Source organism: Lissotriton vulgaris, chromosome 3_1 (assembly GCF_964263255.1).
Source record: "Lissotriton vulgaris chromosome 3_1, aLisVul1.2, whole genome shotgun sequence".
In the NCBI taxonomy this organism is placed as follows: Eukaryota; Metazoa; Chordata; class Amphibia; order Caudata; family Salamandridae; genus Lissotriton; species Lissotriton vulgaris.
In genome coordinates, this window is record NC_141689.1 from 789,808,249 (window position 1) to 789,821,338 (window position 13,090).

The following is a 13,090-nucleotide window of genomic DNA, read 5'->3' on the forward strand; positions in this document are numbered from 1 at the left end:
AACAGAGGCGTGGTCCGACAGAGAGAGAACCCCTATCTCAGAAGCTGTGGCCAAGTCATAGACTGGCCTTGTGACTAATAGGTGGTCAAGGCGTGCGTAGGTCTTGTGTGCGTGCGAGTAATAGGAATAGTCTCGGGCGGTGGAGTGGAGGCGGCGCCAAAGGTCGTGGAGATCTAACTCCTCTAATTGGCGTTTGCCCGTCTGCGAAATTTCCCCTGTCTGCGGGTACCTCTGCGTTGACCTGTCCAAGGAAGAATTGAATACCATGTTCAGGTCCCCCCTATGATTATGTGCTTGTCTGGTGTGGCGGTGACATCCACCATGACCGAGTGAAGGAAGCGTTCCTGGTGTTCATTGGGTTATACATCGATCCGATGGTGAATATCAATCCTCCGTATTTGACCCTATAAGCAAGGAGTCTACCTTTCTGTGCAGCAAACTTATGGAGGACCTCTCCTTTAAATGTTCTGGACCCTAGAATTGCTACCCCAGCAGTCTTAGTAGTGTTGCAAGAGAAAAATTGTGTGGGGAACTTGTGTGAGCGCATCCTCTGACAGTCTCTGGTTAGGAGATGAGTCTCCTGCAGGAGACAAATGTCCGCGTGGGTATGTTCCAGTAAGGAGAGCACTGCCTTCCTCTTGACAGGGTTATTTAGCCCTTTTACATTAAGGGTGACTACTGTAAGAGCTGTCATCTGTGTGGGTGAAACCAAAATTCAAGCAGTGGGTCACAGCCCAAAAGGGGCGGTTGTGGTGCAGATAATGTGTAGGAGCACAGTGAAGCTGTAACAACTGAATCCATAGCACTGGACGGTCCTGTTTTTCCCCCCCAACCCCCCTCGAACTTCCCTCAAACCACCTGCCCTCTCCCTCTCCCTCTCCCTTCCCCCCTCCCCCCTCCCCCTCTACACCCCAACAAACCCCTCATGCAAACAACCAAGCACCCTCCTCCCCCTCCCTCCAACAAACCCCTAAAACCCCAACAATTGTCAGTCCCAGTCATGCCCAGCGGGCAAGTCTGTGGTGATTTACTGGAGTGGACGCCCGGCCACTTACTCCCTCTTCCTCTTCCCCACCACCCCCCTCCCCCCAAGACCCGAACCTGCTACATCAGTAAGGCTGTGGTGTTCTCCCCCCGGAGCGTCATTATGCTGTCAGCGCCACATCACCGTTGGAAGCATTGTCTCTGGCCGCTTCGGATACTGCATTCGCCATGCCAGCTCTAATGGTAGGCGAGTCCGGTCTTCTGGAGCTGGCCGACACTCGTCTCCGTGATACCCTCCGCCAGCTGTCTCTGGGGCAGCGTCTCTGGCTCGGTGTGGTCATGTCTTCCTCCTCCGCCGTGATCCCCAGAACCTCACATGTTTCTTGCAACGATCTGAGTTGATGCATTGTGCCGTTCCATCGAAAGATGAGGCGGAAGGGGTAACCCCAGGCATAGGACTTTTCATGCTCTCTCAGGAAGTCAGTGGCGATCTTAAATGATTGAAGAGTGATGGCGGACAAGTCCTGATACAGTCCCACAGAGTGACCACAAAAAGTGAACGCAGGTTGATTCCGGGCCTCTGCCATGAAGCGTTCCTTCAGTGGAAAGTCTGGGAGGAACGCTAGGATGTCCGGAGGTGGTGCCGATGCTCGTCGCGGTGGTCCTACCCTGTGCGCTCTATCGATCCGGACCGGGAACTCCGGCGGTTCACCCAGGATAGCCCGAAACAGGTCTCTCAGGTAACCAGCCACATCCGAGCCTTCTTCTGCGGACGGAATTCCCCGGACTCGGATGTTGTTTCGCCGAGACCGGTTCTCAAGGTCCTCATTGTGCATTTGCAGATCTAGATGCTGGTCTCTGAGGCGCACCACCTCCTGTTGCAGCTGTACAATGTCCTCATCGAGACAATGGTTTGTGCTCTCCACTGTGGCCACTCGCTCCCCCAATTCATCCACCTCTCTACGCACCTCCCGAACTTCACCCGCCACTTCCTGTGTCAATGTCTGAAAGTCGTCTCTGAGGGTGCTGGACAGCGATTCAAGGAACGATCTGGTGACAGGCGGCTCCCCTCCACTCGCACCCTGCGATCCTCCGGCCGGGCTTGAAGATGATTGCCCCCTGTCTCTTCTTTGCTGGAGCCTATTGAGCATTTCGGGGAGGGTGCGCTCTCCTCGCTTGGTGCCTTTGCCTGACGCCATTTTGGATCAAGTGTAGGCCAGCTCTCCCGTCTCCTCGACACGACACTCCCTGCCCCGTCGGTGCCTCTCTGAGCCAAGCAGGGAACCGTCGGTTGTCGCCTGAGGCAGTTCCGAGCACAGTCGAGAAGAGCGCTACCAGCTACTAGGCTCCAGGGGTGGCTACTGGCCACTATGGCAGGCGCCATTAGGCCATTCACTCTTCCTGTAGGCCCCACTGTTCTCCGTTTGCTGCGGGCTCCGCTGGGCGCGGATGTCGTCCCCGTGATCGTTTCCTCCGCTCGCCCCCAATCACACAGGACAGGGGGAGCGCTATGTGGCCCTTCGGTTCGGCACCTCTCAGTTGTAGTTGCCAACGCAGGCCTCTCAGGCTGTCCCTGCCGCCTTTCATCTCCGCCCAGTCCGCCGAGCGCCACGGAATCAGTAGCCGAGGATCGTTCAGCAGGCGTCAATGCAAACTCCGGGACCTACGAGGCAACCGGATTTTCTTAGGCGCCTTATGGGCGCGGGGATGCAAGACTCAGCGTGGAGCTCTGGGCCTGCACCCTTCCTGCTCCGGTTCTCTCCCAGCGGGTGCTCAGTCGAGTAGGCCGAGGCTCATGCGCCGCCCACGGCTACTCGGCACGGTGGTCTCCGACGGCATTCAGGGCCATCAGGGCGTGATGGTGCAATACCTCCTCTGGCTGCGCACTCCGATCGGCAGTGGGCGCGGCGTGCGGACGTCCGACGCGCTTCGGGGTCGGCCCTCTCCTTCTTCGACTTCCCGGGCCAGACCTCCAACGCCGTCCGTCGGGCTGTCCTGAGGCTAATCGGAGACTAGGACCAGACCAAGGTCTTCACGTCTGGTTCCGCCACCTCTCCCAGTGCCGTTAAGCTCTGGCGGGGGAAGAAAAGGCTATATTTCAAGGCTCGGGCCTAGTCGGATCAGGGAGCTGCGAGAAGAAGCGTCCTCTCACTCCGCCATCTTGGCCAATGCCCCTTTGCAACCTTTAGAAGTGTTCCCCTGGATGACTCCTTGCATGATTATTTACTGTACGATATAATCTAATGTTGTTTATTTATAGCCCCCACAAAAATTCCCATAAAAAAACTTGTAATTTCGCTTGTGCAAGCAACAATGAATGAGTTTCTTCAAAATCTTGGGAACTGTGGCAGTGTCTTGTATCCCATGCCTGATGCCCACCTTTTCTTAAGACTGTGCTGCTGAGACATGTAAACTTGCATTGTATACTAAAACAAGGATATGCATAGGCTAAACTTGAAATAATTGCTTTTTGCAGCTCAATAATTAATAGACCTAAAGGAGGCCATGCATGCCTCTTAATTTCCATACTAGATTGATTTATGAATGATTTGTATCTTCCCATATTCATGTCACACTTGTCCATAGGAGAGGTAACAATTTTCCCTACATATTAATATATTACTGACAGAGAAGGTGCCCGTAGGACTTGGCCCTTTTTGCAGGGTTATCCCCAAACTTTTTGCTTCTTCCTCCTTTTTTATCCTGACGTGTGGTTGTTGGATATAGACTGCTAATCAGTGCTAAAGTGCATATTCTCTCTGTGTCAATTGTTATTGTGATTGGTTATCCATGATTGGCATATTTGATTTACTGATAAGCCCCTAGTAAAGTGCACTGAGTGTGCCAGGGCATGTAAATCAATTTCTACTATTGTTTCTGCAGCACTGATTGTGCCACCCACATGAGTAGCTCTGAAAAGAAAACTCAGGCCTGCCACTGCAGTGCCTGTGCGCAGTTTGTAAACTGCCATGAAAATCTGACAAGTGCACCCACTGTATGTGAAAGGTAGGACATGCCCTAGTGTGTGTGGCATATCCTGACAGTGAAATACTGCCAAATTTGTTTTCACTATTGCAAGGCGATCTGTTCCTATTGGATAGAATGGGGTGTTGGCGTATAACATTTTAAGATAGGAAAATAAAATTTGATATGCCTGAACTCAGAATGTTAAGATGCATCTTTTAGTGAGGGTGATTTTTGCATTCTGTGTTTGAAAATTCCACTTTTAGAAAGTGGGCATTTTCTTGCTTCACCATCCAGTGTGCCTCTGCTAGGTGTGGAATGACAGGGGCTGGGGAGATGCAGTGGCTCCATAGAGTCTAGATGAGTCAGGGCTGGGCTGAATAGACATGGGCTGCAATTAGAGTAGGGGGGAGGAGATTTCCTTTCAACTGAATGTGACTGGTCTGCTTTCCACAATGCCGTCTCCACCTCCTGCTGAGCAGCTGCACCAGAGAGGACAGAACTGATTTTGGCTGGGCACAGACACTCTCTGCCTACAGAGAACAAAGGCATTTATCGTATAAAAAGAGGGGCTCAGACCCCAGAACTTTAGATTACTTCTGGAATCCAGAGGAACCTTTCCCAAGGTGAAGAACAAGAGAAACTGAGGAGAAGTATTGCCCTTGCTGTGTGTCTGGGGTTGGCCTGCAGTTGCTTTTTCTGTCAAGATTTTTGTTGTTTTGATCTTGTTAAGTTTAGATAAAGATACTTTATTTTTCTAAACCGGTGTGGTGTCCATTTGTGGTGTTATCAAAGTGTTACTGTGAGTATTGGTACAAAATACTTTACACATTGCCTTTGGGATAAGCCTGTCTGCTCATTTCAAGCTACCATGGGGGTGAGCAGGGGTTATCTAGAGTGTGTTCCTCCCTTACCTTGACTAGAAGCAAGGGTCCCTATTTGGATAAAGGTACCTACCTCTGCCAACTTGAGACCCCAATCTCTAACAGTGCCTTTTCTTAGTGATACCCCAAAACTGGTCTACTTTATAGATCCACCAATAGAGCCATGTCACTTGCATATTGTATCTTGTCTGCTCCATGAGTAGTTAGAACAGTGACATGGTGGTATGATAAGATGCAATTACTATGATCATGATCCTATGTGCTTTATACAGCGGTGACACATAACCCTTCTCAAATCTATTTGTTCTTATTATACATGAGAGGAAAAAGAGAAATATACTTATGTCTGTAAAGATAAATTCATCCCGCCTATTTTACTACTTTTAAGACACAATCTTTTTGTTCCATCAATTTCGTACTCATTACCATATGCACAAAAGTTTTATAATTAGTTACATAGAAGGAAGTGTTGATGGATAATATACCCATCCCAAGACCCATTGAGGAAGATCTAGCATCAAATCTTTAAACCATGAAAAGGCCCTCCTTTTCCGGCTCCAAATTTCTTTAGCCACCTTAACTTAGTGAATTACAAAATCATCAGTTCATAGTCAGTGCAGAAGGGGTTTTACCAAATTCAGAAAAGGAATTCTGGTATTTGTTCTCTTTATGGGATAATTTAGACAACCCACTGAATAAGCTGGGGCAGAAAGGGGATTCTGTTAATTTGTTGTCTTTAAAGGATAATTAGAACATCCCACTGAGTAAGGTGGGTCTTACTTAGCAGATATGGCAGTAGGGTGCCTTGGTGAGTTACTGTGGCTTGTTTCTTTTTCCATTCATCTGATAAAGAGGCCATGATGAAATAATTCTTTGTTTAAGGAGGTGAGATCGTGGTCTCTTTGCAAATATCAGTTCATATTCTCTGATATCTCATGACCTGGCTAAAAATTACAGTAGGATTCTCAAGGAGCTAAATTGTTGCTGCTGAAACATGAGGTGATCTACAAATCATAAGGGCTAATACATGCAAAAGTAATGAAGGGCTACTTCCTATCAAACGTCACTAAATTGAGTACATTAAATTGAGTATTAGTAACATTTGTTATTTACAGCACTTTTAAGTGGTAGAAGTATGTACTACAAAGTACTATATAATGAATGAATGAATGAATGAATGAATGAGAGGGTTTAATATAGCACACAGCTACTGATACTAGAGTGTCCTGGCACTGAGGGTGGAAGAGTGGCAGATTACTGAGGCATAAACTAATTCTTAAAAAGCCAGGATTTAATATGTTTCCTGAAAGTTGGCAGGTCCGCAGTGGCCCTCAGCGTAGCAGGCAGACAATTCAATGCTTGGACGCAAAAAAACCTGAAAGATACAACCACAATGTATTATTAATATTGTGTGTTTATTCATTGCCAGTCAATGGATACAGTGGAGGAAGATGAGTCAAACTCACCGTTCGACAACTAGTTAATAGACAATATAAAATCAAATTGACTTGGCAATGGACGTTCTTTGATATAATTTTGCTTATTAATGTTGCTAAGTCTAAAATATGAATGCATATTGAACAGTTCTAAACCGATGCTATTTATCTCTTTTTTTTGTTTTTTACTTTTGTAATGGTTTTTACTAACTATACAATAAAGTTTTTATTCTTATTCTTATTTGAGTGGAATAAAAACTTCTGTTTTAAAAATGTATGTCTGTGTGGCTTTAGAACATAGGGAGTTCTTATATGTCCATCTTGTTTTTTGACTACAGTTGTATAAAGAAAATTGAATGCATGGGTGTAAAGTTCAAAGAAGGGTCTGTTTGAAATCACTCCAGTGACTCTGTTGGGAATGGCTGAATGATGATTATGTCGTCTTTAAAATGCAAATAGACCTCTGGAAGGCCTCTCTTGGATTACCATGAGCAGGTTTGCATATCGTGGTTCTAAGTGAGTTCCCATAACTGGTCCATAACTTTAAAAAATGTTTTCATTAAAGGTGACTGTGTAATGCCCGTGAGCAGATTAAATGGGATTTGTGAATGTAGTGATTGCAATGGAACCTATTTCTTCCCTTTTCTGTGGGGCTTTCTATTCTCACCTGATGTGAAAGCTGAGCTGGATTTATACTTTGAACTTATTCATCATGTTTCCTGTTATTGTAACTCGAATCTTTTATTTCGTAATTATTATTCTCTGATCTCTAAAGCTTTTACCACAGATTAATAATGCCCTCTTACTGAATATCTCCACCTCCATCACCTGAAAAGGGGCGAGGACTCACCGTTCTGTGGGATACTGTTCTGCGAACCTGCTAACCTGGACGGCGTAGCTGTGTACTGAAGGCTCCCTTCTTCGAAACCACGCCTTGCGGAACCCGCTCCGCGGGTCCCGCTTCGGATCTCTTTACACCCCTGGACTTTGCAGTGGGGTCTGTGCGAGGCAGCAGGGCTGCGAGCGTTACACCGGACTCACTTTCCCAGGAGTCCCGGTGGCAGTGGCCGAGTCACCTGGCCCCGCTCTCCCTGACCGCCCCGCCCCACCTACATCACCTCCATTCATTGGACCAAGACCTACAAATAGTGGGGCGCCACGCTGCGCGGGAGCGCGCGGGAGCGACCGGGGCGAAGACCGGGCAAAGAGCGGGCCGTTTGAGGCCGTTCGAGTACGGCAGAGTCCGGCCTAGGCCCACTCCCCCTGGACGTCTAGGAAACCACCTAAAATGCCATTAAGATCAGGGAAGGAACGTACTGTTCAAATTAACACATCCAATGGCGTCGTTTCTGGTCCCCTGGACGCTTTTATCACACGGGCCACTGGTATCTTAGAAAAGGAAATTGCCATGGTTGAGAAAAGGCTGTCAATAGACCTAATTAGTGGAAAACGATCCTCACTGGGGGCTTTAGCTACATCTATCTCCCCTGCACCCTCTGTACCCCATGCTGCCTTCAATTGTGTCCATACTACCTCTACGGACGCAATAGTCCATATAGAAAATTTTGGGGGTAGCAAGACAACAAGGGACAAAATAAAGGAAGAAAGGAATAGTATTAACGACTCCAAAGATACACATGGGGTTGGGATGGAGGATAATGACTCCGTGATTAGTGAGGAGCAGGATCTTAGCCAGTTATCCGGAACTCCTCTCCTCAATCAGTCCAATATTTCTAATCCTGTTGAAAAGGTTAATCCGCCTATATCCAACTCTGGCCCCAATACTAAAAAGAGAAAACGGGATTCTAGAATGTCAGGGGAAAGAAATCTGAAACCCAACGAAGCAAATATAGTTCAAGGGGAATGGTGTCAGGGGTCTGAGCCTCATCCAAACTCGCTAAAATCCTCTGTGCCTAACAATATGTTATGCCCCTCACTCTTGGCTTTGGGTTCTTCAACCACATGTCCCATGTGCCTCAATAGCGATGAGGTTTTGCTGGCAAAAATGGAGGCCATGTTTAAAACACTACTCTTACCAGTCCTGGAGCGGACTAGGCTCATGACCTCTAAAATCGATAGCATGGAGGATTTGATCCAATCAAACCATACGATGCTACAAGTATTATGTGGCTCTAATAATAAGGGTACTGTTAACATACCAGCACCAAGTAAGGCACCCAGTAAGGTTACTAGTAAGAATATGGAAAACGACAAAAATGTCCCTAATAAAATAACAGGAATGAATAACATCACATCTAAAGGGGGACAAAAAACTAATACTACCTCTACCACCTCTTCCAAATCAGGAGCTAGCTCTCAGACTCAGGTACTAAAGCCCCAAACAAAAACAGAGGTTAAACAAAATATGGTTGGGCGTAAAAACATGGGTCCCCAAATACAACCTAATTTAAATCGTCCTTCCCCAAGTACTTCAAGAACCCAAAATACTGCTTCCACCAATTACAGGGAGGGGGGGCGTAAAAGGCCAAATATTCCCAGTGTTGATCTTCCACCCGAAGCGGCCTTACACACCATCGTTCTGACAGGCGTAGCACCATTAAAACCAGGTTCAAGGGAATCCTATGGTGACCTTCGCAACAAAGTCACTTTTTGGCTAAACAAAAATCGCCCGCTACCCCCCTCCACCCCCACGGAGATATTGTATGTGAGGAGAGTAGATTGGGTTGGGCCGGAGGCAAAAGATCTAGAAGGAGACTGTATCCTCATATCATTCAAAGACTCATGGGTGGTAGATGCTATTAAACGAGAACCCAGATTTGCAAGGCAGGGGGATGTACAAACATTAGCTTTATCCTAATTTTACCCGCGCAGGCATATACCTTTTCAATCTTATCCTTTGTTTCGTAAAGGTCCTGCTGCGAGACATCCCCTGGCATTAACCCCGATTGACTGCCAGCGCCCCTTTCTCTTCAATCATTTTGGCCCCCTTTCTGGCTTGGAGGCTATAGATTGACTTAACGATCCCTCTAGCGAGTCTCTGGCTGGTAGTGTGATAGCCCAAGTGCCCATTGAGTATAATATGGTGTGCCCAATCCAATTAACCAATCTAGAAGACGGGGAAGGAGGCCAAACATATCTGCCAATCAGCCCTAGACCACACGTAGTTACCCAGGGGTCCCTGACCGAGGAGAAAATTATTGCCCCTGTAGATTGTGTTAAGCACTTAGTGGTCAATGATGATATAGGGGTGTCTCATGGATCTGTACGGCCCCTACACCCTCTGTTGCCAGACAACTTGAACGACCATCTAAAAATGTTGTCCTGGAACATAGCAGGTATTAAGGCGCGCCTTGCGTCTACAGATTGGTCAAATTTTATGGACAATTACGATATTATCCTGTTGCAGGAAACATGGGCAACGGAGCCTGTCCATAAGTTGGGCTATATCAACTTTTACAAACCCGCAACCAAAGGAGGTAAAGGGCTGGCCGCAGGTGGCTTGCTAATCTGGGTGAAACAATCCCTGGGCTTCTACCCAACGGAGTTCCCGGTGGAGAATCAGGATCTCCTATCCATTGTAATAAACAAAGGGAACAAGCAAGTTATGAACATTATTAACATTTATGCTAGAGGCCTTCCTGGCAGTCAAAGCCCACCCCTGTTGAACCTTGTTGATCATATGATAACGAAAATGGACGGAGGCATCACTACCATTCTTGCTGGGGATCTAAATTGTACTATAGAACCCGTGCTAGATATGGGAGATACCTGGACTATGGCAGATGATTCTGTATGGGGTATCCCAGACTTACAAGTGGAGAAGAGGGCTAAAGCTACAGAGGCTGCAGTGTCCTGGATGGCCTTTTGCCTACAAAATGGGTTCCGTGCATGTAATGGCCGCTCCGCCTCTGATGTGAAGGGAAATTGTACTTTCGATAATGGCCAGAGGCAAAGCCGCATTGATTATATTTTACTGGACATGGAGCATTGGGCTCTGCTAATTGACATGGCAGTCTTAGAGCGCCCGGAAAGTGATCACAACCCACTGTCCCTATCATTGAAGACACCGGATTTAAATAGACATGAGGAACCATCTGCAACCATTACAGGGGACGTCCAACTTACCAACGACAGGAGGAGACTGAAGTGGTCACGGGTTATGGAAGATGAGTGCTTACTAATTAATATCAATGATGTGGTGGGAAATGCACTTAATGAAATGTTGCAAATAGATATGTCGGGGGTGGATACTGGAGCAGCAAATAGTGTGATGGGTATCCATATCAAGTGTTTTGACAGCTTAAAAACAATGCTATCTAAACCATGTGGGAAGGTTGCTACTAAAACTAATCCTTTACCCCAAAAATGGTACAATAAGGACTGTAGAGAGGCACATACAGCTCTTATTTCTACCATTAAATCTCGGGACATGGTTGGAGTGAGAGCTGCTAGACTCCATTACAAAAAAACCCTTAGTAAAGCTAAACGGGAGTGGGAGGATGAGTTTTGGACAGATCTTCTAGAGGCATCATCCTCTAATAACCAGAAAAGGTTTTGGGATCTGGTTAAATGGGGTAAAAACATAGACCCTTCTGCCCCGGGAAATAATGTGCCACTTGAGGATTGGGTTTCATTTTACTCGGCCCAATTTAGAGCTGGGGACGATGAGACCACAAATTCCTTAGGTAATGCACCCATGCAGACCCCAGAAAGTGAAAAACTCACCTTTACGGTTGCTGAGGTAGAGCTGGCATTGGCACTTACTCTCCGAGGTAAGGCCCCCGGTATGGACCTGATCCCGGCTGATCTTTTTAAATCTAATCCCACTTTGTGGCTCCCGTATATTACTAAAATAGCTAATACTTTGGCTCTTGGAGCAACAGTCCCGAAATCTTGGAAAGGGGCCGAAATTGTTCCAGTCTATAAAAAGGGTGATAAATCCATTCCAGCAAACTACCGCCCTATCAGCTTAATCGATTCGATTCAAAAGATAGTAATGTAAATGTAAATGTAAATGTATTGCAATTTATATAGCACACATATCACCCGTAGGCATCAAGGCGCTTGCCTTGGGAACCCGTCCTGGTATTCCCCTGTGAGATCACCCCAGCAGGGTATCCACAAGGTGAAAGCCAGGCATCCCGCCGCGAGGGGCCATAGTGGAGATTAAGCAAGCTATTGCCCAGAGTCACAGAGTGTGAACCCGTGAGTCGAGTAGGCACCGGAACGAGAATTATCAAGTCTGTGGAATTTTTGAGCCCAAGTCCCACCGAGGCGGGGAATTGAACCCTGGTCCAAGACTGATTTCAGCTTCCGGGTCTGCCGCCTCTAACCCCTGAGCCACACTTCTCCACATAGTGGCGCGTATGGTTTTGGGACGGGTCCAGGGTTGGATAGAAATGGAGAATATTCTGTCACCTATGCAGGTGGGCTTCAGATCGGGAATGAGCACCATAGATCAGGTTTTCAGATTCTGCCTGATCTATTGGAAGGAGGTTTGGTCAGGTGGTGGTAACATCTATGCTGCATTCATCGATCTGAAGTCCGCCTTTGATCTAGTGCCCAGGGACAGGCTATGGGGGGTGCTGGAAAATTTGGGGTGCCCACCAGAACTATTGGACCTTATTATAAGACTCCATGAGGACAACTTTGCGAGGGTGAGGTGGGGGGGTCAGGGACAAGTGACAGAAACATTCCCCGTAACCCGAGGTGTTCGCCAGGGGTGTGTCCTGGCCCCTACCCTCTTCCTCCTTTTCATCGATCAAGTTGTGAAATTCTTCTTGGATACCCCCACTGATGCACCAATGCTGGCAAGGATGAGGTTCCCGTTACTCATCTTCGCAGATGACACTCTAATCCTCTCAAAAACACGCAGCGGACTACAGCGGGCTTTGGACCGCTTTGAGGAGTTCTGTGCCATCAACAACTTGGTAGTCAACGTGGGGAAAACAAAATTTATGGTCTTTACAAAAAACCACTCAGTCCGGAGTTCAGTGAAGATGAATGGAGTAAACCTTGAACAGGTTGATACCATGACCTATCTAGGGGTCACCCTTGATAGCCGCTTAAGATGGAAAGATCAGATCAATATGCAACATCTTAAACTTGCTAGGCTGACTGGTTGTCTCGTTAAAGAGCAGAAGGAATCAATCACTAAACGGGTCCTGCCGGCCCTTAAGATTTATGATGTAAAAATCTCTACAGCCATCTTATATGGCGCGGATCTATGGGGCCACATGGACTTGTCTAATCTGTACAAAACTCAATGTAGATTCCTTCGAAACCTAGTGGGCCTTCCACAGTCTACACCCTTGCTCCCCCTCTGTTTGGATCTTGGTTCCCCCCCTATCAATGAGATGGCAAGATTTAGGTTAGGGGCATTGTGGAGACGAATATGGACATCCCCAGACCTATCCCTCTTTGCAAAAGAACTGTCGGAAGTTAGGTCTATCAGGGGTTCTGGGAAAATACCATGGCTCTCTGCTGTCAAAACAATTCTGAAAGACATGGGTTTGGAACATCTCTGGTCATCCCCACAATCTAACTCTTTCCCACCCAAAGATGAATTCAAATCTCTATATTGGGCCACTATCCGCCTAAAAAGAGTGCTGTTGTCCAACAAGAACGGCCTTACAGGCAGGTTCTTAACATTCAAAATTGAACCATTGAGAGAGCCATACTGGGATGTTATATCTCGAACTCTGGATAAGAAACTGTACCATCAGTTTAGAGTGGGCGCTTTGCCATTAAACATCTTTCTGAACAAACGATCCACAGGGATATCACCTCACTGTACTTGCTGCTCAGGTCATATTGAATCAGAAGGCCACTTCCTTTTTGCCTGTCCTAGGTACGGAGCAC

The 13,090-nt window shown here is 47.1% G+C and overlaps 1 protein-coding gene across 1 annotated transcript; it reads left to right on the top strand.

Moving 5' to 3' along the window:
* The first annotated feature begins 9,994 nt into the window (after window positions 1–9,994).
* Window positions 9,995–12,765, top strand: LOC147727035 (uncharacterized). The gene is made up of 2 exons (XM_086963037.1): window positions 9,995–11,222; window positions 11,588–12,765. Exons 1-2 carry the CDS (start codon window positions 10,005–10,007, stop codon window positions 11,624–11,626), a joined length of 1,257 nt encoding a protein of 418 aa, XP_086819163.1. The 5' UTR covers window positions 9,995–10,004; the 3' UTR covers window positions 11,627–12,765.
* The last annotated feature ends 325 nt before the right edge of the window (window positions 12,766–13,090 follow it).